The following is a 27,855-nucleotide window of genomic DNA, read 5'->3' as shown; positions in this document are numbered from 1 at the left end:
AAGAAAAAAAAAAAAAAAAAAAAAAAAAAAAAAGCAGCAACACCACAATTATACTTGTTTGTGCATCAGAGAATCCCATTTCTCTCCTCAGTTGGAAGGGGCCACGCCAAACACTGGGGCAGCCTTCGGCACAGCAGAGAGGGGTAGGGACATCCCATCAGAGCTTAGAAAGAGCAAGAAAATGGACAAAGAAATTATCATTAATGAAAATAGGCACAGTTAAGGCAAGTCTAGATCAACAGCCTTAACCAGGAGGCTGTGTGTCCTGGGAGGGTTTTCAGGGCTGTGGTGTAGGGTCAAATGGGTGCCATGTGTCCCCACCACTGGGAACAGAGCAGGGTCAATGCCCCACCAGGGCTCAGGTTTGTCCATGGGAGAGCCAAAGGAAGCTCTTCCCAGGTGATACTTTATAAACAAGAAAAAAAAAACAGAAAAACTATGCCCAGGCACTTTGACAGTCTCTGATTCACAGCTGTCACAAGCTGGTGTTGTCCTCAGTCAGATCCACTGTGCAGCTACCCTAACTTAAACCAGGTGAGCAACGAGCCTTCAGTGAAACCCAGAAGACACCAAGGGCATCAGCCTCCCAACCTGTGCTGGGACAGCTGGGGTCCCCGCCGTCCCAGGGCTGTCTACATGCTGGTGTCACCTCCTGGATGTGGCTGTGTCACAGCCTTTCTGTGACATCCTGGCTGGGATGGGACAGCTGGCGAGGGTTATTCGGAGCCTCCTTTGACATCAGGAGCTGCCTGGCGGCATTCACGGAGGGATTTATGGTGCTGTTGTCCTCTCTCTGCTGGCAGGGTTCAGGTGGCCAAGGGACAGATCCTTCCAGGGCTGAGTGCTCCCTGTTCCTGGAGTGGTGGGAGGGGGCACAGCACCTGTCCCATTTCCATTGGATTAAGGCAGGATTTGACTCCCTAAGAAGCTTCCTATGAAAAAGGTTTACTGAAAGCCTGATTTCTTAGTTAGCATGAATTTCCTGTGCCTCGTATATAATATTACAGTGACCCAACAAAACCATCATTATCATTAAGGATAATTTCTTTACCTTTTTTCTTAGTCATCCAGGCTCCTATGGAATGTCCCTGCTGCTCTCCACTGTGCCAAACGCTGACCCAACATCGGGGTGACAATATTTCAAATCTAGACATTCAGGTGGCCTTTCCTTGAATGATACCACTGATCTGCAAGAGGGACACAATTCAGTCAGCTGAGCGCATGTCCCATTCATCTGCTCCTTAAGGTCCCTTCCAACACAACCCATTCTGTGACTCCATGGTTAACTCCCTGTTAAACTCCACCAGCCTGGCCAGCACATGCTGAATACGAAAATGAAGTACCAAAAGCAGAAAGCCACAGGGGGCTTACCTGTCCTTGGAGAAGATCCATCGGGATGGAGGCAGCCGTAGCAAAGCAGAGGACTGCTCCCTTCACATGCCATGAGCCTGCGACTGCTTCTTCAAAGCCCTGCTCTGCTCCCCCATGGCTGAAAAGTGCCTCTGGGCAACCCATCCTCAGTCTGGGAAGTGAAAAATAAATAAGACAGTGTTATTCCTTCCTCCTTCAAGGAAGTCCCACCTGCGGTGGACCCTCAGGGTGTCTTGTCAGCATGGCGAGGAGGTGGCTTTGTGGCACCAGGCCGCGGAGCTCTGCCTGCAGACCCACCTCTGGCCCATCATGGCAAGGGGGTAAAACAGCCCCAGAGGACCCTGGTGGGGGTGGCAGGGAAAAAAATTACTTCTGTGTGGTGGCAGCCCCATGGACGGAGGGCAAATCCCCTGCACACCCAGCAGCTGTCGATGAGACCCCCCCGGACATCACCACCTCCAGCGCCGGGACAGCCGCGCGCGGCCAGACCCACGTACAGCTGGTTTCAAAGCCTGTCTGTAGTCAGTCGTACAATATAAAGTGTCTTTGTTTAGTCAACAGAACCACTAATACATGTGATTTTGTTGTTAATAGAGCTGTAAGAATTTTAAGTACCTCTTGGGAATGTGTCATTTTGGGTTGGCTTTTTTAGGCATCGCAGGGTGCTGCGCTTGTCTTTGTAAACAAGTACTGAATAAAACATTTTGCGCACAGCCGCACTTTGTACAAGTGTCGTGCAGGTTTCTAAAGTTTCAGAGAGAATAAATCAACTGCAAACTGCTGCCTGGTGGTTGACTTCACTCTTTATACATAGCTAATTTGGACAACTGCTCTCCGCACATCATATGAAATGCAAATGCTGCGCATATCGTTCCTGCGGTCACATAAATCCCAACTGCTTGAGCCTCTGCCATGAGCCTGGGGTGCCACAGAAATGCCAGAGCTGGGGGAAGATTCTCTTGGGTTGCTCGCCCTTCCTTTTGGAGGATGTTCTTGGGACACGTTGGCAGGTAAATGCACCAGGGAGGAGCAGGAACCCGGTTCCTGGGGCATTGCCTGTATTTAGGCCTGTCCACGGCAGCTGCTGGTCACACTGGTTTGCTGACACCACCACTGGGCAGAACTGGGCCCATGCTCAGCCACAAAAAGCAGCCCTACATGAATAACTCCAGCAGAAAAGGGGTCATGCATCCCACATGGTCCCTTCTCCCGAAGCAGCGCTGCCGACCCGGCCCTCCTGAACCCCTCTTGGGATGCAAACTCACCTGGTCCTCCCAGGAGGCCCTGGGCACCCAGCAGGATCCGGCCAAGCCAGCCCAGAATTCAGCCCAGAGGCTCTAATCCTGCCAGGTGCTGAGCAGCTCGAGCTTCTGCCGTGTGCCTCTGCATTTTGGCAAGTGTTCAGCACAAACAGGATCGGCCCCTTGCTGTAATAATCAGGGAACGACAAACTCAGCTTGACTGAATTTCCAACCCCCCCCCCCCACCCCCCAATGCAAAAATGCTGTACATTCCTTTATGCAGGTTTCCATAGAGTTGAACTTCTACTATTTTTTTTGTTGTCGCCGTTAAAGGGGTCAGCAATGCACTGTATGACGGGATCTCGCTGTCAGGAAATGTGGAGGAATTCAGGGACACTTTTAACATCTTACTGGTGGGGTTGGAGGGCAGCAGTAAAAGCAGCATCCTGGAAATCTCCACACCACAGAGAAAAAAAAGCCCGGAGGAGCGCCGGGGGGAGTTATGAAGACATTCTGCTTTGCAGATTCTAAGTTTAAATAAGTTATTTCTTCCCTGCTTCCTTTGTTAAAATATGATATTCTAGCTTTAATTGCTTCAATCCTATTACTTGTTCCCTTTAGCAAGTGATTGTGTAGCCCCTTGCCGTGGGGAAATCCCCTGATCGTGGGTCCCTGTTACTTAGACAAGTACCCTTTCAGAAGTAAATGCCATTCTTAGCATAGGGAAGTACTTTAGGTCTAAAGGGGTTAAGAAGGCCTCCCTGCATTCAGAAACATGCAGGGGTCCCACCGTGCCAGTTCCAGCCTTTTAAACTCTTTCCAGCTTTTTTTTCTTGCAACAAATCTGTCTGACTGCCACCAGGACATAGGAAGCGTGTGCCTGTCAAAGAAATCAAGTTTACTTTTTCTGACTTGTTAACAGAGGCAGGGTATAAATAGAGCTAACTCTGCTCAGACTATTAGCATTTCTCTTAAAATAAGGGGGTAACTTCCTAGGACCTTTAATCCAATGAGGTCCAGACCAAGCTGCACTATCAGGAGAGGCAGCAAAGGAGCTTGCTGAAGCTTTTACAGAAGTCAGGTGCATTTGGGTTCCTCAAAAATTTAAGGCTCACCAAAACAAGCAACCCCAGGCAAACAAGAACTACCTCCAGCTTGGTCACTGCCACTGCCCTGGAGAAGTTCTGAGATGTTGTTGGCGCCGTTCACTCGGTGGATGTGGATCTTGCTGGGGAAGAGCAGCGTCCTGTTGCTTCTGGAGGTCTCTCTGCAAGGGAGAGCTTTACCTCCCATACGGTATTCACACGCGGGGATATGCCCAAATGACATGAACCCCAACCTGTGGGTAGACGCGCAGAGCACTTGCAAGAGGGAGTGCGAAGCTGACCTGGTGAGTGATGCACATTTCTGTATCTCTGCGGTGCGGGCGGTGGGTTTTGGTGGTAAACTTGCTTGCTTGCACCACGGTCTCTTTCTATTCCATGTAGCAAGGCACCAGCACCGTGCTGGACTTGATCCAGACAATGCACGCATTTAATTGACCCGTGACCTATATAAAATAGAAAAGGTTTGATGAATTATCAGTTAAGCGGGGAGGTGTGTGGCAGCTGTCACTTACGCTGCTGTGGGTACGGCAGGCACTCTGTTTGATCATTTTCTTTGCTTTCTTGTCAAAGGAAACATCAGAATTTGATACTCCAGAACTCAGCATGCCTTGGGGCCAATCCACAGTATTTTAGCAGTGTCACGATGTTCTTTATTGTCGGTAGCCATCATCAATGCTTTATATTCCTGGGGGGGGGAGGGGAGGGGGGGAATTCTGTATGAAATCATTTGATTTAACATTTAAATCATCAGCCCTTTCTGCACTTTGAAACATAAAGCGTGCTCAGAGTGCAGAACAGGGGCATGGTTAAAATGACCAAGCAGATGTTCTCTGTGATGCTCCCAGCTCAAATTGTGCTTAGCTTACCACCCTAAAAAACATTTTTCAACCTGTCAGCACTGCCAGCTCAAGCTGGCATCTGAAAATACCTGCTCTTCCTGCCTCTTACATCAACGGCAATGCTCCTGCAGCCCAAAGCAGGCTGACTGCCACACGTACCGTGCAGAAAGAAGTCATTTGGTTCGTGCTCTACAGCCATGTTGTTTCTGCAGTGCTAGAAGTAGTGGGGAGAAAAAAAAAAAAAAAAAGAAAGAAAAAAGAGGGAAAGAGGCTCATCTAGTAAATGAAGAGATTTTCTCCAATGGATCCCATGTGTTATGAACGAAGGTGTTCTTTTTACTTTCATCAGTCCCGATAAAGCCTTCTTTATTTCAACTACCAGGTGCAGCAATGAATATTAAAAGACTTGTAAAAACCCAGCAGCAGCAGAGGACATTGCTTTAATAATTTACTGGTCAAAACCTGAAAGCCAGAAGCCACTGGATAAAAATACTCACTTTAACCTTGTCTGAGCAGAGTCCTGGGAACTCACATGCAGGAGTCTGACTTTGCTAAACCATGCTCCTTAACCTCAGCTGAAACCGTTTTGCAACTTTGCTTCTGAAACCTAGTAATGTGCAGCTGGAAATAGGGAAAGAGTTATGGTATTAGGTCATCTTTTTCCCAATAAGGAAAGGATACTGGACTCAGGGGAAACTATTGAGTTTGGTAGCTTAAAAAACATTTTGTTCTCACTTACAGAGAAATCCGCTGGATTTCAGGGGGTTGCAGATGTTTAACACATGGTGGAAGCGTGCCCTGTCATGTACATGGCAGCAATGTTCATGGTCCCTTAAAGTAATCCCTAATGAAACGGATGCTGTGATTCAGTGGACACATATCAAATACCTTTTCTGTAGAGAAGACAAGAATTCTCCTAAAATTAACCACAATTTAGAGCTGACTGTAGCTAAGATGGGGTGTAATAAATTACTAGAATAGCGATGCTGCATTTGAAAATAGGACTAAAATAGGACAGAGAAGCCATAATGAGCTGTTTGGGGTTTGTTTTTCTAAATACCATAGAAAAATTATTTTTGGATCAAGAATTTCCTTACTTTTGAGGTATTCTATTATTTCCTCTACAATGTGAACAATTACAAATCCTTGGCAGTTTCACCTCCAAGAGTAGGCTGTTAGTCTCAGGGAATTCAAATAATACTTTACATACTTCTGTGGAAAATAAGAAGGATTACTGCCTACAGCCATATGATAAGTCTTTCCATCCGCTCTTGTTTCTCAGGGCTTGTCCTCAGGCATTTCGGAGTGCCGAAGGGGGGTTGTTAGTTCTGTAGTCGAGCAGTCCATGTGACTCTAGGAAGGACTTATGATGTGGTTAGTGTTTAAGAAATAGCAATACCTTTTCCTTCTCTAGAGGCTTCTCTTGAAGCACTTCAGAACCCCCAATGTGGTTAGCCACCTCCTGGGAGATGCTGGAGGGGTTTACACTTGTTGCTGGTGGGGACACCAAGTTTGGGATCAAGTGACAGACTTGGGTCCACTGAGCTTGAAACCTTAAAAGTTTCAGGGGTCTCTGCTTGCTGGGTCTCTAAAGAGGACTTAACTCTGTCCCCAGTAATTGTGTTGTTTTCTTACCCTGCAGGAATGCGAGACCTTTGAGAAGTGCTGTCCCAATGTCTGTGGGACAAAGAGCTGCGTGGCGGCTCGGTACATGGACGTCAAGGGCAAGAAAGGGCCGGTGGGAATGCCCAAAGAGGCAACCTGCGACCGTTTCATGTGCATCCAGCAAGGCTCAGAGTGCGACATCTGGGACGGGCAGCCCGTGTGCAAGTGCAAGGACAGGTGTGAGAAGGAGCCGAGCTTCACCTGTGCCTCCGACGGGCTCACCTACTACAACAAGTGCTACATGGATGCAGAAGCTTGCATCAAGGGCATCACATTGAACGTAGTCACCTGTCGATACCACCTTACCTGGCCAAACACCAGCCCTATCCCTGCAGAAACAACAGCTCGCCCTACCACCGCCTATTCCGAGACAACGATCATCGACATCCTGCCACCGGCTCTCGTGAACAACCCCGTCCATCAGTCTGTCTACGTGGGAGAGACCGTCAGCTTCCTCTGCGATGTTACAGGAAGGCCCAAGCCAGAAATCACATGGGAGAAGCAGGTTGATGGGAAAGAAAAAGTCATCATGAAGCCAAATCATGTCAGAGGGAATGTTGTGGTCACCAACATTGCCCAGCTGGTCATCTACAACACCCAGCTTCAAGACGCAGGCATCTACACCTGCACGGCCAAAAACAGCGGTGGCCTTCTCAGGGCTGATTTCCCTTTGTCAGTCATCAAAGGAGAACCCACATCCAAAGAAGCTTCCCAGAACAAAACACACTTTCCAACTGATGAGTGCCTGAAGCAACCAGACAGCGAAGACTGTGGAGAAGAGCAGACCAGGTGGTACTATGACGCAAAGAAAAACAACTGCTTTACTTTCATTTACGGGAACTGTAACAGCAACCTCAACCACTTTGAGACCTATGAGAACTGTATGTTAACGTGCATGAACGGCCCGATCAACATTTGCAATCTGCCAGCCCTCCAAGGCCACTGCAAAGCCTACGAGCCCAGGTGGGCCTACAACAGCCTGACAAAGCAGTGCCAGTCCTTCATTTACGGCGGGTGCGGAGGTAACGAGAACAACTTTGAGAGCCGGGAGGCCTGTGAAGAGATGTGCCCTTTCCCGAAGAACACACACTGCAAAGCTTGCAAGCCACGCCAGAAGCTGGTGACCAGCTTCTGCAAAAGCGACTTTGTTATCCTGGGCCGCATCACAGAACTGACCGAAGATCAAGACTCAGGACACGCCCTGGTGACAGTGGAGGAGATTCTCAAAGATGAAAAAATGGGATTAAAATTCCTGGGGAAGGAACCACTAGAAATCACGCTTTTGAACATGGACTGGAGCTGCCCGTGTCCCAACATGACCACAGTGGATGGCCAGCTCATCATCATGGGAGATGTCCACAATGGCATGGCTGTCCTACAGCCAGACAGCTTTGTGGGGACCTCCAGCATCCGGCGTGTACGGAAACTCCGCGAAGTCATCCATAAGAAAACCTGCGAGCTTTTGAAAGAGTTCTTAGGATTACATTAACCTCCTGCACACGTGTCAGCCTCCCAGACCTGTGTGTTATGTAGGGCTAACAAGCGCTAGGCTAGTGCACAAACTAAACGAGCTGTTTGAAGATACAGTGTAGGAATTATGCAGAACCCTTATTTTAATCCATTAATGATGCTTAGCAACAATGTAGTATGGTCTTTGGCAAGCACGTAAGACAGCAGCAAAAGGCTATTAATCTTGCATTGAAATCAATTTGTCCATATAGGAATGCCATTTAACTAGATGACTCACTGCAGTAATTATACAATTTTTATATAGCTTCCATCATAAATGACGGAATTCATAGCATTTGTGTAGTTAATTGGTACACAGCTAAGTAATATATAATGTCAACTTAATCTGTCTCATTTACAGTATGGAAATGTTATGGTAAGTCATTATAAGTAAGTCACACTCTTGTCTCCTCATAGCAGCACTAATATATTTCACGAGAAAAGCCTGTAAATTATTGTCTGTATTTACAATTGCGCACATTTAACCAATCTATGTGTTATGAATTTGCTTATTTTAATTCCTAGCAGTTTCCTTTGGATTGTACCTCGTTTTTTGAATGGCAACTACTACCTGCTGGCAATCCTTACCTGAGAAAACTCCCACTGAAGAACTCCCTTGATCCTAAACCCAGGACAACAGGTCCGTGTAGAAGCCCAAGGCACACTCTCACCCCTGAAATTACTTCTGTCATAAGAACAATGTCAGCAAACACCCTTATTCTATTGCACTTTCCTATTTTCATTTTAATCAATATATTGTCTGTCTATCACACAAAGAGCAAGGCAGGAGGATGGCAGTGTGCTGCCAGCTGTTTTGCTTTTGAAAATCCTTTCCATCTGAGCACATGCAGTGATTTATTGCTTAATTTCATCAGAAAGCCTGTTTTTATAGGCGAGAAAGTAAAATAAAAGCAAAATGAAATCCAAAATAGAAAAGTGCAATACACAGTCTGCAGACTTTTCACACGTGCACAGACACAAAGCCAGTGAAGCACAAATGCATAGACACGGACACACACAGTAGACAGTTTAAAGATATTTATCAATTTGAGCCTTTTAGGGCATGCTTTCAAATGATGGAAAACATTTTGTGCTAGGCCACTGTATATATGTGCATGAATAAAAACCCCAAGAAAGACGGTGTGGGCTGTGGGTGTGAGCTTGCATATACACATTTTAACATTTGTGTGTCCCAAAAATGTAACATTTGCCTATGTAAAAATCCTTAAATAAAGAAACGGTTGATCCTGGAAAAATCCTGCCTCTACTGGGGAATGTCCTTGCCTGTCAAAGTGGGACGTGAGGGCTACGCGGTGAGTCTCATCCATAGCACCTCTTGGTTGGGGTGGGTCACCTCACCCAAGGCACCTCTTGGTTGGGTCACTGCAGTGCCCACCATGGCACAGAAAGCAACCGAGGGCTGGAGCAGCCCCCAGCCCCACCTCAGGGAGCTGAGGGAGGTGCAGTGAGCACTGCTCCATGCTGACATCCAACGGGTGGGCTGGGGGCCCTGCCTGCTCCTGTGCACCCATGTATGATAAGGGCTGGCAGAAGGAGATGAAAGAAGCAGATGTTGCACTTCAGCATCGCATACAAGCCTCTACATCCCCAAAGCCTGCACACATCGGGTGTTTTGCAACTGTCAGGGGTTGCAGGAAAGAAATCTAAGAGTGGGGAAGGTGAATTGAGAAGTTAAAAGTGGAGCCCTACTCCAGTTTTCATGGTGGGTTTTGGGCTCAGCAGCCAGGCGATGGGCAGGGATCCCAAGGAGGCAGAGGGCTGGGCTTCTCTCCTGGTGGTCTGGGCTTGGGCTGCATCCAACATGCTCCAGCAACAGGAACTGATCTAAATCTCTGCTTACGTGTGTAATTCTGGAAGAAGCTGGGTGGGAGGGAGAGGAGCCTGGATCAGACTGCTGACCAAGAAAATACCCGCTTGCTTTTTGTGTTGCACCTTTCCTATGCGTAAGTGAGAAAAATGCCAATTAAAGGTTCATAACATTTGCCTGTATTCTCGTGACAACTCCTTCCTGGTGCCAAGAGGTGCCAGTCCCACTGCCCCGAGCCCAGGCCGTGGCATCTGTCATACAAGGAAGCTGTAGGAAGTGGCATGTTCCTGCCACACTTTCCAATGCCGAGGCATTGGAACATGGAGGTTTAATAAAGACTGGCTTTATATGGTTCTTTCTTCCAGAAGCTAAAGGATTTTGCAAGTGTGGGAGTGTTTGAGCGGCTCTGGAGACATACCCGGTTGTTCCAGAAGAGCTGGGATGCAAAAGCTGCTGAGAGCAAAAAGTAGCTGATGCATGGCTTTTCCAGAAAGCACATTACCGTGCTTATGTCTAAATGCAGTCTGAGAACTGCTGCTCCCCAAGGCAGAAGGAGCTGTGCCATAGGCATCCCCTCTCGGGGTGAAATCCATCCCTGGCCATCCCAGCAGCACCTCCCCTGGGCACAGGGCTGCCATGAGCAGAGCCTCACCACCTTCTGACCTTGAAGAGCTTAGCTTGCCACTTGAAGCTAATATTTTAGTTCAGCCTCTTATTAAACCTTTAAGAAGCCTAAAATTCAAGTCTGACCAGTCAGCCAGCCCGAGGAAAGCACACGCACAGGGCCAAGCGCTGAAGGATGTAGTTAAAGCCCTTGCAAGGCTAATAGGTACTTGCACGGAGCTCCTGATCAGAAAATCCCTCTCGCATTGTTCACACACAGTTTTCTGTCCTGTTCTCTAGGGTGCATATTTCAAGGCAACCTTGAGGTTGTCAGAAAGCTGGATGGAAATGGCAGTTTGTATCAAAAGTGTGAGAGAAAGGGAAAAGCCTGTTCATTTTCTCTCCTGGCCTGGACGCAGGCTGGGAAAGAACACGGTGGTGGAGCTGGAGGCAGGAGACCCTCTCCAAAGCACATGGCAAAGGCCAGCAGCCTCTGGGGCAGAGCTGAGTCAAACGTGTCCAAGCAAGGAGAGCAGCAGCATTTCCATGGACACCCACCTGTGTTTGTTGGGCTGGCACTGAGTTTGGGCAGAGCAGGAGGTCTGCAGGTCCTGGGACTTGTGCTGAGCTTGGCAGCAGGTAGAGCTCATGTGTGGGAGGAGAGGGAGAAGGGACAGGGACCTGCAGGGACAGGGACCTGCAGGGACCTCTGCAGGGCTGAGGATGGAGCTGGAGGTGTGCCGGACCCTCGAGCTGCAGGAATGCACAGACAGTGAATGATCCAGGAGCGCACAGAGCCGCTGGCACCAGCACCACTTGCCCACCTCCCGGTCTGGAGTGACGATGAAAAGTGCAACGCATTGATCTGCAAACCCTGCTGCTACAGCTGAATGGAAACCATCCAGCACATGGATCTGAAAATGAGTCACAGGTTACTGTGCAAACCATCTGCACAGCCGAGCTCTATTAGCAGAGGGACAAAATACCAGCAAAAAAGTGACGGCGAGAAGCCTCTGACAGAGCACGCCCGTGTTATGGGACCTGGCAGCACAGGGTGTGAGGGCCCCAAGGGAGCAAGCACGGAGAGGTGGCTGTGTAATTCTCAGAGGTAGGGGCCTGCATCAGCACAAACCCTGGAGCAGCTAAGGTCAAGGGAAAGAGGAAATTGAGAAAGAGGAAATATTCGCGTTGTGGGAGTCAGAGATGAGGTCAGGCAGAAGCTTTGATGGGCAACCAGCTCCAGAAGTAGGAGCAAACAGAGATGGTGACACCACTGGAACATGATTCAGATGGCAGGGGTATTTAAGAGCTTAGCTCCCATTTGTTTCAAAGGGAATTAAGGGACCCCTGCAAGAATTACTGCCTGCCGTGGGCCTGGGCTCCTGAGGGCGGTGGCTGAAGCAAAGCTGCTGCACGGCTTCCTGCAAAAAGAAGGAATCAAACCGGCACCAAACAAGCACCATGCAACACGAGCCCTGCTTCCTCCACATGAAGCACCTCGTGCCTGGTTCACTGAAATTCGCCCCGTGTGCACATAGCGTGAAATTCTCATATAGCCAATTGCCAGGAAAAGATTATGGCCGGGCTGGATATCTACATCAGGGTTGTGCGGAGCCAGGTTTCCAGAGGCCCCGGGTGCTGGGAGCTGCTGGAGTCAGTGAGAGCCCTTTGCTGCTCCTCAGCTGTGAGCACGTCACCCCGAGCCAGAGCTGCGAGCCTGGAGCCTGTGTTTTTATACCAAATATTTAGTGTTTTCCCCTTCGCAGGCTCTGGTTACTGATTGACTACAAGTGACCTCCAACTGCCTTATTGATTTACAGCGGCTGTCAAAGGACAAAAAATGAGCCCCATGCTCAGGATCTGAGAAATACTGTGAATGGAGGTTGCACAACTGAATAAATGTTCTGCCAGCTCTTTAAATCTTGAAAAAAATGCCAGCTTGAGCTCCTGATCTACAATGCAAACACCAGTGGGATATGAAGATAACACTGCAGCATTATTGGACATATCTGTTAGCCAAAAAAGCAGCACAGCCTGCTTAATTCACAGCTATTTATGGCTGGGCAAATGATACGACATTCAGGCCCAAGAGCTTAGAAACTCAATGGAAGGTCTCGCAAAGGCTGCTCTGCAGTTCAGATTTCAGCCAGAAAGTTCCAATTTTGGTGTTTTACTCTGGATCTATCAGTCTCTCTGCTCAGATAACCCTCCATGGTGCCACCTCTGAGTGGTGGTTACAGGACACAAAGGCCCATGGGTCTCATCCCACCCGGCAATGCTACCCTCTCATTTGTCACAGTGAAATCAAGAAATGCAGGAGGAAAGGAGGAGGCTGGAAAAAGAGAACGAGGAAAAGAGGGAGGAGGGAGAGCATTTTTACACCTTAAACTGGCATGATGACACGGTAGTTGGACTGGATTAACTGGCGTGAAAAGGAACTACCCCTTAAGGAGTCTGTACCTTCTCTTCCTCCTTTGCTCCACTCCTAGCACGCTCAGATCAAAGCGGGTACTGTAACATGCGTAAAGGACATTACTTCCACTACTGCTTGAAATAAACAAAAAAATAGCAGTAATAAATCTCCAGAATCAGATGGTATTCACCCAAGGGTAAAAGTACTCACATAAGAAATTGCTTAACTATTAACTGCAGCGGATAACCTTTGCTTGCTTCTTTGCAGGACCGGAGGGCTGGAAGGTGGCAAACACGGGGCTAATTTTAGAAAAGGTTTCCCGGGAACTGGTCACAAGAACTCAGCAAGTCTGGTAGAAAGTGTAAAAGAGAACAAAATTCACCAGATGAATGAGTGTGGTGTAAAAAGGAAGAGTCTAGTCTGCAAACTTCATGGGGGTGAAGCAGTGCTCTGTAACTCTTTGAAGCAGTCATGAGGACAGAGATGGTCCAGCTGATAGAGCTGACTTGGATTTCGGAAAGGCTCTGGGGGGAGTTCTCACCCAAGATCTTTAAAGAAACTTAGCTGTCCTGTAGTGAGACATAAAGCAGTCTCTTGAGCCAAGGACTGGTTAAACAAAGGAAAGAGGGGGTGAGAATGAAAGGTCAGCTTTCATAATGAAGGGAAGTCATTGGCAGAGTCCCCTGGGGACATGTACGATGGCCTGGGCTGCTTAATGGAAATGATCTGGAAAGGGATTGAAGAGGCAGGTTACCAGCTTCGTTGTCAATACCAAGTCATTTAGGACTGCAAAAAGACAAGCCGACAGAGGAGCTGTAGAAGGACACTGTAATACCGAGTGACAGGATGACAAAATAGCAGATGAAATACAATATTGATTAATATACATGGGGGGAAAAACATTGCAGTGATACCTTCAAACAAGCTATTCTTATTGGAAACCTAGACGATTTGGGACTGAATTCCCCTCAATTTGCTGCTCTCTGAATTCTGGGTCTCTGCCTTGAACCCACCTAGCAGAGCTCAGCTCAGGCCACACAGATGATGGCCAGGCTCTCCCCACGACCCTGGGGAGCAAGGGGCTGCTCCGAGTCGTCACAGATAGATTTTCAAAGGTAGTTTGATGCATAAGGATAACAGCTGCCAGCAGCATTTAGGAACTTGAAAGCAAATTCATTTCTATTACTTCTCATTCACCTGGGTTTATTTGGAAAAGCCAAGCAGACATCTCTATCACCTGCAGGAATATACATGCTAATTGGCAATATGTAGGAAAATAAATGTAAATCTGGCCCCGTTGCTTCCCAAAGTGGCACGGGCAGCAGCTGCGCTGCCCTCCGGTCTGAGTCCCTGTCTCTCTGCTCCCTGCTAGTGCCTCCAAAATCCCACAGACAGCATGGAAAACTCAGCAAGAATAACCACAATGGGGATTGACCACACTTCTGTGCTCCAGAGAAGGAAAAGCGGGGGCTGAGCCCCCCCAGAAACAAAGCCACAAGTCACACACATGAGCCTCAGACACGCACCCCAGTGACTGCGTTGTGTCCCAGGACATCCTTTGAAGGCTGTGGGGCCAGCACAGACCAGAACCTCTGCAACCTATGGCCCTCAGCAGAGCTCTCCATGTCCAGTTCATGTCCAGATCCTGTCTAGTGATGTCCAACCACACCACTGTGGTCACAGGAGACAAACCCAAGCACCAGCAGCTGACCATACACACGCACAACTGCTGCGCCCACCACAACGAACCCCAGATCCCACACAGCCACAGCTTCCTATTTTTGCAATGTTTGGGATGTAGAGAAAAACAAACAACCCCCCCCTCGTCCCCCAGCACTGAAATGACGTCAGAAGGCTGGAAATTGGGGCAGGAGCATCCAGCTGCTCCCACGGCCTGACACAAGATGGCGTGTGGCATCGCGCTTTGGGGCCTTGCCTCTCGCCTTGCACCCGCCGGGTTTCTTCCCTTCCCAAAGTGAAACATTCTCACCTACTGTGCTTAGATTTGCCTTGCTCTCGTCAATTTAACTGTTTCACAGACACTCTGCTGTATAATTTAGGTTTTTCTAAGGGGAAAACAACCCCTGCGGAGCTGGATGGCTGGGGTCGCGCTTCGCTGCCTTTCATCCTTGCCTGGTAAGCGATACAGCAAAGAAATGTGAGGTTTATTGGAAAAAATAGATATAGTCGGCAGTGTGATAAGGCAGTCAAAATCCATTTGCAGAGCTGCAAGAAAAGGACACAATGTATAATTTATTTGGTGCTTTTTGTCTCCCTGTATGCAGATTGTCTGGTTTCTAAATATATTGGTCCAGTTATTCAAAATTATTCATGAATCTCTTCAATGAATAATACTTGACCTGCAGATAATCCAAAGAGTGAATATTGCAATCAAATTCTCCATTTCTGCTGTAATTTATCGTAGCTAACAGATGTATACGACTCAGGTAATTAACTCAGGATGAAACTCAAACTGTATATTTGATTATAATATTTGCAATTCACAATTTGCACTGTGCTAGCTGGCTCGAAAAGTCATCTAATCAAGAGACGAGCAAAAGTATCTTATCGCTGGCATAACTAAATTGCTGCTCCTCTCAGTCGGTTTGGCATTTAAGCGAAAGAAGAGCCGTTCACGGGTACGTGCAAGCGGAGCTGCAGCACTGTGAGGGCTGTGCACAGGCAGGGCAGACCTGCACAGACTCAGCAGTGAACAAACACAGATTAAAAGCGAAATGCTAATAGCTTTCTCAGATCTACAGATTGAACAGGTGTGAGAAACAGAACTCACATCAAAGGTGTACTCATCCTTAAGGTCTCTGATAGCTTTTTCCAGGAAAATATCTGGAGCAGGGTCGGGTGGGCATTTTTTTTCCTTGACTGTCCAACCTATGTCTGCACTTGGGATTACGTTCACAGGGCCGCGTTCTGTGAGCAGTGATGGAGAACTGCTCCTCACCCACAGAGAGCTTGCAGAGGGGACAAGCTTGCAGATGGGACAGTTTTTACTTGTCTGGGTTTTCAGCTGCACAGACAGCTCAAAGCATTTAGGATTCATGAGTCATGACTTGCAATATCATGAACTTGGCTTTAAAATCCTGTTATTTCTTTCCACAGAATCATAGAATCATCTAGGCTGGAAAAGGCCATCTAGATCACCAAGTCAAACCATCAACCTGACCTGCTGAGTCCTGTCACTAAGCCTTGTCCTTCAGTACCACATAGAAATGACACAGTCACGTCCCTTAAACACCCCCAGGGATGGGGGCTCCACCACAGCCCTGGGCAGCCTGCTCCAGTACTTGACAATCCTCCCCATGAAGAAATTCTTCCAAATGTCCAATCTACCCCTCCCCTGGCACAAACTAAGACCATTTCCTTGCATCCCACTGCTTGCCACCTGGCTGGATAAATTCTCAGCAGTATTGGTTGTTCTTTTGATTTGCCATCAGATTGCAGATCCTTGCAGCAACCACAGTTTTCAGCTGTTCTTTGCCCCCACCAGCACTAAACACATACACTTTTTCTCGTTTTTGTTTGTGAGTGGAAGTTTAAGGTCTCGCTTAATCACATAATCTCCAAAGCAGGAGCTTTAGGAGATCTGTCAACCACGACAAGGCTCACAACACTATACCAGGGTCAGAAAGAGCAGTGTTGCCATCTAGGGACTTGCTGTGAGCTTTAAAAATTGAGATATTTTTTTCCAGATGGGATGCTCTAATGTATTTCAAATGGATAGTGGCCATTTGCTTGCTTGCTCTAGGCAGGCTATGGATGGAAGCAGGTACTGGGGGTGGCCTTTTAGGCTTGGCTTTTGTTTTCCTGCAAAACGACGAGCCCTTTCAGTTCAGCCCTGTGTGCCAGGCAGACACCCAGCCCCACAGCCAGCAGCAGCTTCACACTCACTCAGGGCACGGGGAATGCATCTATCCCGGCTCGCACCTGCACACCTGCTACTTTTTCATTCAATTTTTCATGTTTAGTGAAAGTTTTTCAGAGGACAAAGACTGAAGGAGGATTTGCTGCTCCTGCCCTGGCAGGAAGATTTACACATGAGCAAATGATTTGTAACAAATACAGCGCAAGATAGATGGAGCTGCTTCTCTTGTTCACAAATTATTTGCAGACTATGGGCTTGAAGAGGAAGAAAATTTTCCCTTGCTTTGTAAAATACACGCATGCATTTTTTTTTTTTATTATTATTTATGACTACATTCACTGGGAAAAACACTCCTGAGAGCACCTTTTGCAGAATTATTGCAGCTCACGGGTTGTTACATTTGTAATCTGGAGAGAGGAGAGGTTCGTGTTCCACCCTCCTTTCTCCTATTTAGTAATTGCCTTGACCAGCGAGACTTTTGTCACGGGTTTGAGCCTCTGGGCACTTCAAGGTCATAAAATCGAAGTCTGAGGCCTCCACCTTTCCCACCAGTGTATTGCAGAAACTGCTCCTGGGTTTTGCTGGGAGAGTGCAGCTCCCTCCATCAAGCTCCAGGGCAAACACATGCACCACACACACCTCCCAGACCCCTTGAAATTTCTGCATGCATTCCTAAGCATGGTAAATATATATATATAATAAAGCACAATTTCTACAAATATTTCTGGCAGAAAGGAAACTTCTGGAATGTGAGGTGCCACCACAGAAGGAACTGGTGGGAGATGGACATGGGAAACGGGGACAGTGGACACCCTGAAGGGCTCAGGAGCTCCACATCTGCCAGTTTAAGGAAATCTGAAGCACATGGATGGGACCCACGTGTGCCACAGCCACCAGAGCCCCAGTTCCATTGCAAGGAGACGAGCCCTAGTCTTACTTTTCTGCAAGGAGCTTCGAGTATAGCTCCCCACTACACAGCACTTTTCAGAGAAGCCCACACATATTTCTGTCGTTGGGGGTGGTTATGTCCCATAAGGGACTAACTTGTTTTCTTTTCCTGTATAAAGCTTTCCTTTCCCTAGTTCCACAGCTGGAATCGGAAGGCACGGCCACGTACTTGGCAGTGCTGGGAGCGGGGCAGGTCCTCAGCCAGCTGTGCTGCATTCATGTGTGATTTGGAGCTTTCCTCCTTGGCCAGCCAGGTACCTGAAGCAGCTCCAAGCCCAGTTCTTGTGGTAGCTGCATCCTGCAGGAGTCACGCAGCCTCATGAAACATGCATTGGTACAGGCTGCCTAATAAAATCTAGCAGTTCATTAAAAAGAAGAAAAATATTATATTTTCACCCTGACGATCCAGGCGCTGCTAGGTGCTAACTAGGTCACTGTTCAAATCCCTGCCTTCATGGCTTGTGTTCCAGATGTGGGCATGTGTGTCTATACTACCTATCGATTTGTGCAAATCATGTAACATACACAAAACTCATTGGCCTGTGAGCTGAGCAAATACCCAATTGGTCTGTGCATCCATTATTGGTAGTAGCAGATGGGTTGCTTGCTTAAATAGATGCATTTGCAAACTCCTCTAGGTCTGCTTTCAAAACCAGCAGTTTGTTTGCACAGCATGGTGCAGCCAGCTCCTCCACACCCCGCGCCCCAAACCTCCCCGGCCTGGAGCTCAGGTGCTTTCAGCTTTGCATAAAGAAATTCTGAACACAAATACGTTTTTGCGAGCACACACACAAAAAATCTTTCGATTTGTAATGTATGAGTAAAGCATTGTTTATGCTCATGCACTGTTAATTGGAGTCATCCATAATATGTCAGTCTAAGTGCAAAGTAGAGACAGAATAAAAACATCTACAATGGCCTGGTGCTGCAAATGCTGAGTAACTTTATGCTCTGGAGCAGAGACTGTCTGAACAGAATCATTTTGTTCACTCCTGGAGCTGCACATAGGGGATGTCTGTAGTTAGCAATTGCAAAGGAGGAAAATAAACAGCTACGTTTTCCTGCATTCTGCTATTGCATCCTCAGCTGACAAAAAAATCAAGGGGTGGAGGAAAAGCCCATTTGTTTGCTTTGTGGCTGCTTGGAGGGGTGTGCTCTCATTTCGGGGCCCAGGGGAGCAAAACTGAAGCGCCTGATCTTTGTGGATTGTTTCCTGTTAGCATCGGAGGTGAAGGCTGACACAGAATGGAGCAGCCGTGCCAGGTCTCTGCAGGGCAGCTGGAGTGCTACGGGATATGAATGAAAGACATGGCGCAGGAAAGCAGGGCTGCTAGGGATTTTTGCTCATGCTTTTTAATTCAGCATTCCTACACGCAAAACCAGAGTCTGCCCTTGCAGGACTGTAGATAACATTTGGGGGACGTATCAGTTCTCCTGCTTCAGGCCAGTTCAGACTCCCTGCCTAAAAAAAGGCAGTTAGGAGCCAAAAGGTCCCTGAGGAGGGGCTGTTGTGCTCTGCCTGGGCCCCACCAGTACGGCATAAGGTCTGCAGGTGCTGCTGCTGTGGTCCCCTCCAAACTTCGTGCCTCAAGCCCAGCCCTTGGACCAGCCCTGCTATAACAAAGCATCTTTGCTTGCTCCAGGCCTGGAGCCCCACAGGGCACAGTTCAGGATCGCCTTTTAGGGGTGCAAGGCTCCGATTTCACCCTCAGTGAGCTGCAGGCCCCTCCTTGGGACCCACATTGGTCCCAAGAACCAGCTCCCTGCTCTGGCCAAGCTGCTCCTCTGCCTGCCATCTGCCCAGAACAGCGCCTGGCATCAGAGGTTTTTCAGTGGCAAAGCAAGATCCAAGCTCCTCTCTACCTCAAGCCATCAGAATATTTCCATTGACTTTAATGGCCTTGTGCATCCAAATTTTTCACATGCAGCATATAGGGCACACTAAACGAAGGACTCACAGCCCCTTGCACCCTTTCCAGTAGCTACAGAGAGAAGAGCAGCTGAGGATGCAGCATCTGAAGGCGCAGCTTTATGGTCCTCTGCTGTGTCAGACACAACAAAAAATGAAGCAAACATTGCTTGCTCACCCAGGGAGCCCATTTATACGCACTGCTGGCCCCCACCTGCCTGGCACACCACAGCCTCAGCCGTCCCGCACAGCGTCCTGCAGACCTTCTGGTGGGAAGCTGCAGGGAAGGGAAGTGCCGAGCAGGCTCATGTGCCCGATCAGCTGCCTGCATGGAGCCCAGCTGGCCCTTTCAGCCCCGTTCCCACAGCACAACTGCTCGGAGCAGGCACTGCAGCCCCTCAATGGCCACCTTTGTCGGCAGTCACAGGGCAGGAGCATGCAGGATGCTGACGTGGCACCGCGGTCACCGGCCCCGGTCCCCTGCTCCCAGAGCACCACGACCCAGAGCCTGCCTCTGGCTGCAAGCAGGGGACGGACAAGCTCCTTCCTAATCCTTATGTTAACTTTCATGTCTAAAAAACCCCAAACAAACAATCAGCAGAGGAGGGAGGAAGCGGAGGCATTTCCCTCTTCTGCAGTTCCTTCCTCTTTCTTCAGTTCTTATTTTCCCCCCTTCTTTCTTTCTTCCCCTACCTGTTGAAATGTGGTTACTACAACACAATCAGCAAAAAGCTGCAATTTTGATGTGTGAAGCTGTTGAAATTTTAAATGCTTGCTTTAAAAAACAAAGCAAAACAAAAAATCCGGAGGAAGAAAGTGTCCTTCCCGCTGCCCTGCCAGCCCAGAGCACCTTTTCCTCCCAGCGCCACGACCGCTGGGCTCACAGAGCCAAAGCTTCTTGGCAGGCAGGCTGCCACCCTGGTAAAGTCAATGTTTACATTTGTCACATATATTTTTAGTGCATCCTATATCCAGCCGTGCCTCATGGGCCAATTGCCATGTCGAAGCAAATGCTGCTTCGTTTTTCAGAAGGACTGAGAGAAGAGAAATCCCCAAGGGAGTCCTGGCAGCAGCTGCCTGCAGGGTCCCCGTTTCACCAGTCCTTCAGGTTCCTCCAGTTCACAAACGTGAGCAGAGAAGGAATTTGCTCTACAAGAGGCCTGATGGTGCCTGACCTCCATAAAAGCAAGCACCTCTCACGGCAGCAAGGTTCAGCCTGGGCTGACCGTGCTGGTGGAGGGACCATTGGGCTGAGTCAGTCAGGTTTTGTTGGGTTCTGGTGGTTTTCTGCGGCCTGCTCGGCACCTGAGAACTTCTAAGGGTTATAATAACATTGACTGGATCCCAGTTTTCCTTCTTTTTACCTTAACTCGCTTGTCCTTGTATTGCTAAGACACAGTTCAGCCTTGCACATGGGTTAACCTCTCGGCTTTGGACACCCCCAGCAAAAAGGGTTTGTGCCGCGGCCTTCAACAGTCGCTGCTGTGCACTCCCACTCAGCATCGGCTCCCTTGAAAACATCCCCATAAAGCATAAAGGCCCAGTTTAGGCCTATCCCGATCAAGTAGAGGATATCATGCAGATGAAGTGAACAGTGAGTAATCCTCTTCTTTCTCAGGTGGTGGAAAGTGTCACACACACCACAGGAGGACAAGGGTGGCCTGTATGGTGCCTGTGGCTCATCCCATCCCTGGCTCATAGTTGACCAGTAGCTGCTCCTCCAGCTCTCCTCTGCCCCCATCCCACAGCTCTAGGACAGGGCTGGTGACACGAGGCAGGGCTGGGAGGTGCGAGGCTGGTGGAGGTATCCCAGAGTCACCCGGAGCTCTGGAGCAAGAGGCAAACCTCACCACACCTCTGTCAGGCACAGAAATACAGTTCTACCTTGTGCTGATGGGGAATGGAGACCCAGAGAAGCCAAAGCAGCTGCCTGAAGCAAGAAACTGGCGAGCACGATTAGCAGCTCATATCCTTTCATTCACAGCTCTCCACAGCATGATTTATCATGTGGTTGAAAAAAAAACCCACACAAGTAAAGGAAGAAATAACTGGCTAAAGGTTGTGCAGCCTTGGCTCTCCTTTGTCTTTCAGCCTGCCCAGATAAACGTCATTACGGAAAGGCTGGGGACCCTGCAGCTCTGCAGCTCTAACAGGGAGCGAAAGCAGCGACTCTGGATGAAGATAACTGCAGCAGTTATATGACTAATCCCGACATCTACGGATGTTTTCCACTCTGCCTGCAAGAGTTATGTGATCCTAAGCATCCTTAAGGAAAACAACTCCATTCTGGCTAGCAGATGACTAACTGCTAGCAGATAATACAGATATCTTTTCACATCTGAAAAGAGACTGACATACCCAAGACGACAGTGCCCCACAGAAACACTTGCCGAAGGGACTCAAAGCCAGGCACTGGAGCACAGCTAGCTGTTCCCAAAAAGCAACTGGGAATCAGACAAAGGGGGAGCCCGTCTGCAGTGCTGCCAGCCAGAAGGAGCCTTTTGTTCAAGGCAATGTAAACGCCAGGACAGGGAAGGGGCCAGGCTGCCACCCACAGCAATGCCCCTGCAGGATTAAATGGCCTCTGGTCTCTCCAGAAGAAAAAAAGAAAAAAAAAAAAATCAAACCATCAGCTCTAAAGCACTCAGGCTTTGGGAGAGTAATATCAATTTCAGACTCACAGCTCCCATCTCCCCTTACATATCGCTCGTTTTCTAGATTCATCAGGCAGACATTTGAGTACGTGGAAGCCATTTGTGCAGGCATCAAAACGCCAAACTCGCTGGAGATCTGACCAAACCACATTGCATGTACATGTTGTGCATCACCCACAGCACACACACAGGGAAGAAAAGTTTCAGTGGCCATTAAAGGCGTGTTTAAGGTTTCCCTCCCTGAAGTCACCTCTGTGGCAGGTGCCCATGGCCATCCCCTCCCTGAACTAAGCCATGGCAGGGGGCAAGCAAGACAGCAGTGGTGGCACCAGCGTTGGCACTGGTCATGGTGGGGTGCAGGGGGTGCTGCAGAGCAGGAGAGGGACAAAGCACACAACGTTGTCACAGCAGGAATGTTGTGTGACTGAAGTGTGCAGTGCTGCCATTGACAATTCGCTATAGATCAGCAATGGAACATTGTTCTCCGCCATAAGCATGGGTATTTTTAGACTAATGTGTTCCACAAACGTTTTGCAAAGGAGTTTTCTTTGCCTGAAGCATCTACTTCTTCTCAACCTTCCTGTGATGCAGTGCAAACCATGTTACTAATAAAAATCATTCTTTAATTTGCTTCCCAAACACAGTTCACAAAATACACGGTATATTTGGGAGTGTCTGTATACTCTGCTATTTCTGTCCTTCTTATTCAACCTCAGAGAGCAGCAAAGGGAACTGTGAGTACAGAGAGAGACGGCCCTGCCCTGAAGAGATTACAGTCTCAATCAGATAATACGCTGCAAATTACACATGGTGAAGCACAGACCTCAGACAAGCTGAATGGGGAAGAGGCTTGGTTTGGGAAGGAAATGAGGAAAAGTAAGTTTTAAGGAAGACTTTGAAGGAAAACAGAGAGTAAAATTGATGGAAAAAAAAAAAAAAGGAATTTCAGAGAATAACATATGAGAATGAAACGGAAAGCCTAAATTTCACTGACTTTGGGTGAGTAAGCTGTTCCAAATACTGAATTCTTAAATCTAGAGAGAGAGCAAGAAATGGTGGGCCCCAGTGCCACCAGCAGCTTCACTTACCTCCCCCAGCTCCTGCCACGAGACGTGCTCAGAGCCAGCAGTGCAGCCTCAGAGGAGCTGGGATGGATGCCTGTAAGGGCCAAGCAGCTCTACCACACAATGCTTACACTTCTCTTCTGTTAATTGGGGTAACAGACTACCTCCCATAGCTCATCAAGGCTCTGCCTTCATTTGTAGACTCAGCTGAGCAGGAGTAAGGGCAGCAGGTGCAGTACTGCATCGTAGCAAGGATGGTGTCGGATGGAAGCGAGGCAAGGGCAGGGAGAGGGGACATCATTTATTAGGTCAGCTGGCATACTTGGAAAACTAGACATGCTTTCAGGCACATAAGGCTTCCTTAGGTCTGAAATAGAAGCAATAACCTTAGAGCTAAATACAGGTTGAGAATAATTGTTCCGAGTTAGACTTCATTATATTAACGAATTAGGCAATTTGAGGGAAAGGATGATTGGTTCTTGTTGATCAAAGGGAGGATACTAGCCAGAGGACAGCTGATAATGTCATTCATGGCACAAAGAGAGGGTGAGAGAGACGGGAATAATTACTGCCTAGGGATGGCTGGTGCTAGCAAAAATTATAATGTGATATGCAATCAATATCTGTGTGATTTTTATATCCTAGAGTCAGGAATTTTAGCACTCAGATTGTCTTTTGAAGAAATTTTGGAGACCTTCCTTAAAGGTCAGGATTGAGAGGTCAGAGATGGTGTGGCTGATCTCTGCGCATTTGTCTTTTGTCAGTTTGTAGGAGTTAAATTGGGTTAGTTGCCTTTGGTTGTTGCCACTGCCAACTGTGAAATCTGTAATGCAAACTGCACATCAGCACCAGAGAGGCAGAAAACAGGAGGGCAGTGGTGGTCTCAGTCATTCTGTATCGCTTAGAAATCTGATTCAATTCAGCAGCTGTGGTTAAATGCCAACACTCGTGAGTTCACATCTATCCCTGTTTCCTGTGAAGTACCAGTCCTTAGGAACCTGTGATATCCTAAGGATCTAAATTTTCACCTAAAAATTAAGTTCTCAGTAGTCTTGTGGAGAAAAGCTAGAAAGTTCTGAAACTGATTTAAATGTATACCCAGAAAATAAATTAATACGATGCAAGGTTGATTATTATTTATAGCTATCTCATAATTTCTAAAATATTCTTGTAGGCCTGAATCAAGTGATTTGGTTTGACAATACAGAAACAAGGACAGCACTGTAACAGTCTAGAAGACATAAATAGTGAACATCATTATGTGTTACTAAAAAATGAAAAATCAATCATTCTTAAGTAAAATATGCCCTGTGTCTCAAAGCAGTTCATAAATATAACATGAGATTCACATATTATCTGCAAATTAGGTAACTGCCCCAGGTGTTAATATTTTTCACTGTAGTTAGGAATTGTGCACTCTTCCCACTAAATTTCCCACTAAATTGCCAAACGGAGGTGCTATATGTACCTGGCCAAACTTGAGAGATACAGACAGATTGGGAACCTGTTGACTTCAGAAATATGGTGCAGTTATCTACAGCATCCAAGACTCAGCAGGGAGTTAAAAGCTCAAGTATAGGCTCAAAAATACAGAAACCACTTCTGGAAAGGCTGAAACTATCTGCTGAAAACTGCACAGACAGTTCATAGCACAGCCAGAGGCAAAACCTTGTAGCCCTGCCTCTGTGCTCATACACAGGATGCTTAATATTATGGTCTAATGAAAATCAAAGGGGAATTTGTTTTAGTTTGTAAAATCTGTATGCAAGTCTAATTTTGACCAGCAGCAACTTCAGTGAGTAGGCTGGTGTAAAATTTTCACATGATTTGTACTGGAGGAATATATACTTCTATATCTATAGAAACACCCACAGAAATTCTTTTAAAGAATCACAATAGTCAGTATGTGAGATCTCACTGTTCTGGAGGCTTTCTGCTCCATTGGCGGATGAATCAGACTCTATAGCATGGACAATGAGAATTAAGTGCTTTACTTTTATATGCATGCCTTATTTTATTATTATAAAATGTAAAGGTCATGTAATATACGTTAACTGAATTGTACTATGGAGAAGACTCTCAGAGGCCACAGCAACTGAAGGCAGTAAAAGGAGGGAACGATAGGTCAGCCTCAGATGTTCCTGTGGCACAGACAAATTGGATGAAGTTCCTTATTGACAGCAATAGCCAGCTAATGTCTAACACCGGAATTTCAGTGGAGCCAGAGGGGGAAACCAACAGAGAAAAGGGCAGTGACTTGCCCAGAGTCAGAGCTGAAACGCGGGGTTCCCGAGTTGTCATCTGTTGTCCCATGTTTTTCGCTAAGCTGCCACCTCTCGTTTCCGTCAACATGACTAAAAACTCCCAGGCTGTTGCACTGCTGGGTGAGGCTGCCCAAGCAGCAAATTCACCCCGTTTCATAAGACTGTGATCATCTACTGTAATTCTTAGCTGTATTCTTTACGCTGTCTGTCGAGATAAAGCGAAGTCAAGTAAGGCCCGGCCTACACATGGCGGAGGGCTAGGGAACCTCTGGGTGGCCAGGGCCTCATGTGCTGATGTTTGCCATCACACAGCAGTTCCTGGCATTGCTATGTGACAGAGCACAGAGTAATTTAAGAGATGAGATCAGAGAGAAGTAGAGCCTGGGTGAAAAGAGTAACGACATGAAAGCCTGGCGCAGCAAAGTAGCGAGAGGCAGCGAACAACCGGAGCGGTGTGCCAGCCAGTCCTTCTGAGGGTGCTGTGGGAGAGGCAGAAAAGACAAAGGAAGGAGTTATGAGTACAGCAGGCAATTAATATATTCTGCCAAGGAAAAAAGGTGGATTTCCAGAGTTGTTTTTAATTGCATTAGCCAGTCCTGGTGAAATAACCATCTCAAAGAAGCTCGCCAAGGCACTGAACAGTAATTAAGGCACTACGTTCCCAGAGTCCTCTTTTGTTTTATGCTGTGGGTAATCTTCAAGCTAAGGGGAAAAGGGAAAGCAGCTCAACGAGCTCCAAGAGGGCACGGAGCTGACAGACTGTTTAAATGTAATGGTGTCTCGGCTCTCAGAGGAGGAGAGGATCTCCAATTTCAGGCCTCTGAAGTGCTAAATTATCAAATGAAAACTACAGCGAGTTCCACCAAACTCGCATCCATCAATATTACGGATTGTTTTTAACAAACAAAAGATGACAGAATAAAGGATGGGGGTTGAGGGATGTCTGCGTTGTATGCCAAGGTTTTTCTAAAAATATTTTACACCTGCTATTCGTTCCGCACACTGATCATATTTTGTCTGTGAGGTAAAGAACGCGCAGTGCCAAAGGGAATGTGGTTTATGTTCCCAAGTCCTAATGCTTTTTCCCTTCTGCAAGGCAAAACTCCTTACTACCTCCACTAAAATCAAGCCAAGAGGACAAAAGTCATACACACACTGCCACGGTAACAGTTTAACCATTCCTCTCACTGATCTTTGGAAACAATCCCTTCAGCAGGATTTTACAGCTCTGGCACTTCGATTTAGCAAACTTTTTATGCAGCTCATGAGAGGAATGCAGCCAACTCTGTACACTCAATTTAAATCAACTTGCTGATGATATAAAAAAGAATGCTGAACCGTCGGTTTGCTTCATCTGCTCCAAAACTACCAACACAAACTGAGGTCTTTTTTAGTGAAACGTTAATAGAACAGTCTGGGGCATCAGATCAGTAAACGAACTCTGTTTTGATCCCATGCTGGTTGAAAGAGCTGATTTAACAGCTAGTTGTTTGGTTACTTACGTTTCAGAAATGCAGCAGGACTGTTTGCCAGCACCAGGCTGTTGCACGTTGCAGTACAGGGGGAGCACGGAGTGATGCCAGCTGGGCATGTGGTTGTGCTGGACGATCAGCTGCCATGTTCAGCTGTAGCAAGATGGTATAAATGGTGTTTCAGAGCTTCCTGATTTTGCATGGTGAAGAGCAGAGATGGGTCTTTCTGTGGCTTGAGCCTAGTCTTCAATTTGTGTCAGTCATGGTAGTTTAGTTGACGCTGAAAGAACTACAGAAACTTGTACTCACCAAGAGTGCGATGCCAGGCCAGCCTGCGTCCACTGGGTTCACAGCCGCAGCATGGACCTTTGAGAACATGATGTGGCAATGAAGCACAAAGTGTTGTAAACTACCCATTAGCTGTCTCCCCTTTGAGAAAATAATCAGATCAATTTAATTTTGGCTACTAGATTCCCGGGGTCAAGAGTAAGGCCTGCCATGTATCCACAGAACAAACGCACAGCCCGTACCGCTGCTGTTGAAACCTCCCTGCTCTGATGTGCCAAGAAGCCTCTGAACTCGATTTCACAGATCCCAGATTACAATTTTCAAAAGTAATCAACTTGTACTGAATTGAGTCAGCCTTACAGATTAAAGTGCTACCATCACTTATCAATTTCTGAACCAATGACTGAACACTAACCTTGTTTTAATGTAGCACGATCATTTAAACAATCTTACATTTAAAAGCAAATTAGTGTAACCTTCAGTATAGTCATAACATTCATTGTCTTCCTAGGTAGGCATGGCTTAGCTCTGTCAAATTCTATAGATCTGGCAAACAATCATTACTTTTTAGGTTTTATGCTCATTTTGTTTAATCCTAACTGTAGAAAAAGAGAATGGGTACTTTTTTTTTTTATTAAACTAACCATGCAGTGGAAAACTGATGAGTATTGATTTTGACATTTTCTAAAAGCAGAAGAAATATCTCAAAAATATAACTTTATATCTTTTAAAAGATCTATATAAAAATACAGGTTTAAGCAAGAAATACTGGAGGAGATGGATATGCTGCAGTAGATGTGG

The 27,855-nt window shown here is 47.3% G+C and overlaps 1 protein-coding gene and 1 long non-coding RNA gene across 8 annotated transcripts; one reads left to right on the top strand and one right to left on the bottom strand.

Annotated features, from left to right (window-relative positions):
• Positions 1 to 405: 405 nt before the first annotated feature.
• Positions 406 to 27,303, bottom strand: LOC137841805 (uncharacterized). 7 transcript variants are annotated; one of them, XR_011088764.1, is made up of 8 exons: positions 5,297 to 6,191; positions 5,055 to 5,178; positions 4,000 to 4,161; positions 3,761 to 3,879; positions 2,882 to 3,066; positions 2,637 to 2,794; positions 1,372 to 1,522; positions 406 to 1,187 (listed from the first exon to the last, which is right to left on the bottom strand). It is a non-coding gene; the product is annotated as an uncharacterized lncRNA (long non-coding RNA). The 7 variants fall into 7 exon arrangements; XR_011088761.1 differs by having other exon boundaries at positions 406 to 932; positions 1,052 to 1,187; positions 2,882 to 4,161; XR_011088763.1 differs by having other exon boundaries at positions 3,761 to 4,161.
• WFIKKN2 (WAP, follistatin/kazal, immunoglobulin, kunitz and netrin domain containing 2) lies at positions 3,846 to 15,367 on the top strand. Its single transcript, XM_068655150.1, has 2 exons — positions 3,846 to 4,002; positions 6,200 to 15,367. Exons 1-2 carry the CDS (start codon positions 3,940 to 3,942, stop codon positions 7,709 to 7,711), a joined length of 1,575 nt encoding a protein of 524 aa, XP_068511251.1. The 5' UTR covers positions 3,846 to 3,939; the 3' UTR covers positions 7,712 to 15,367.
• Positions 27,304 to 27,855: the final 552 nt, after the last annotated feature.

This window comes from Anas acuta, chromosome 18 (assembly GCF_963932015.1).
Source record: "Anas acuta chromosome 18, bAnaAcu1.1, whole genome shotgun sequence".
In the NCBI taxonomy this organism is placed as follows: domain Eukaryota; kingdom Metazoa; phylum Chordata; class Aves; order Anseriformes; family Anatidae; genus Anas; species Anas acuta.
The sequence above is the reverse complement of the archived record's forward strand: the minus strand, read 5'-3'. Positions and strand labels throughout refer to the sequence as shown.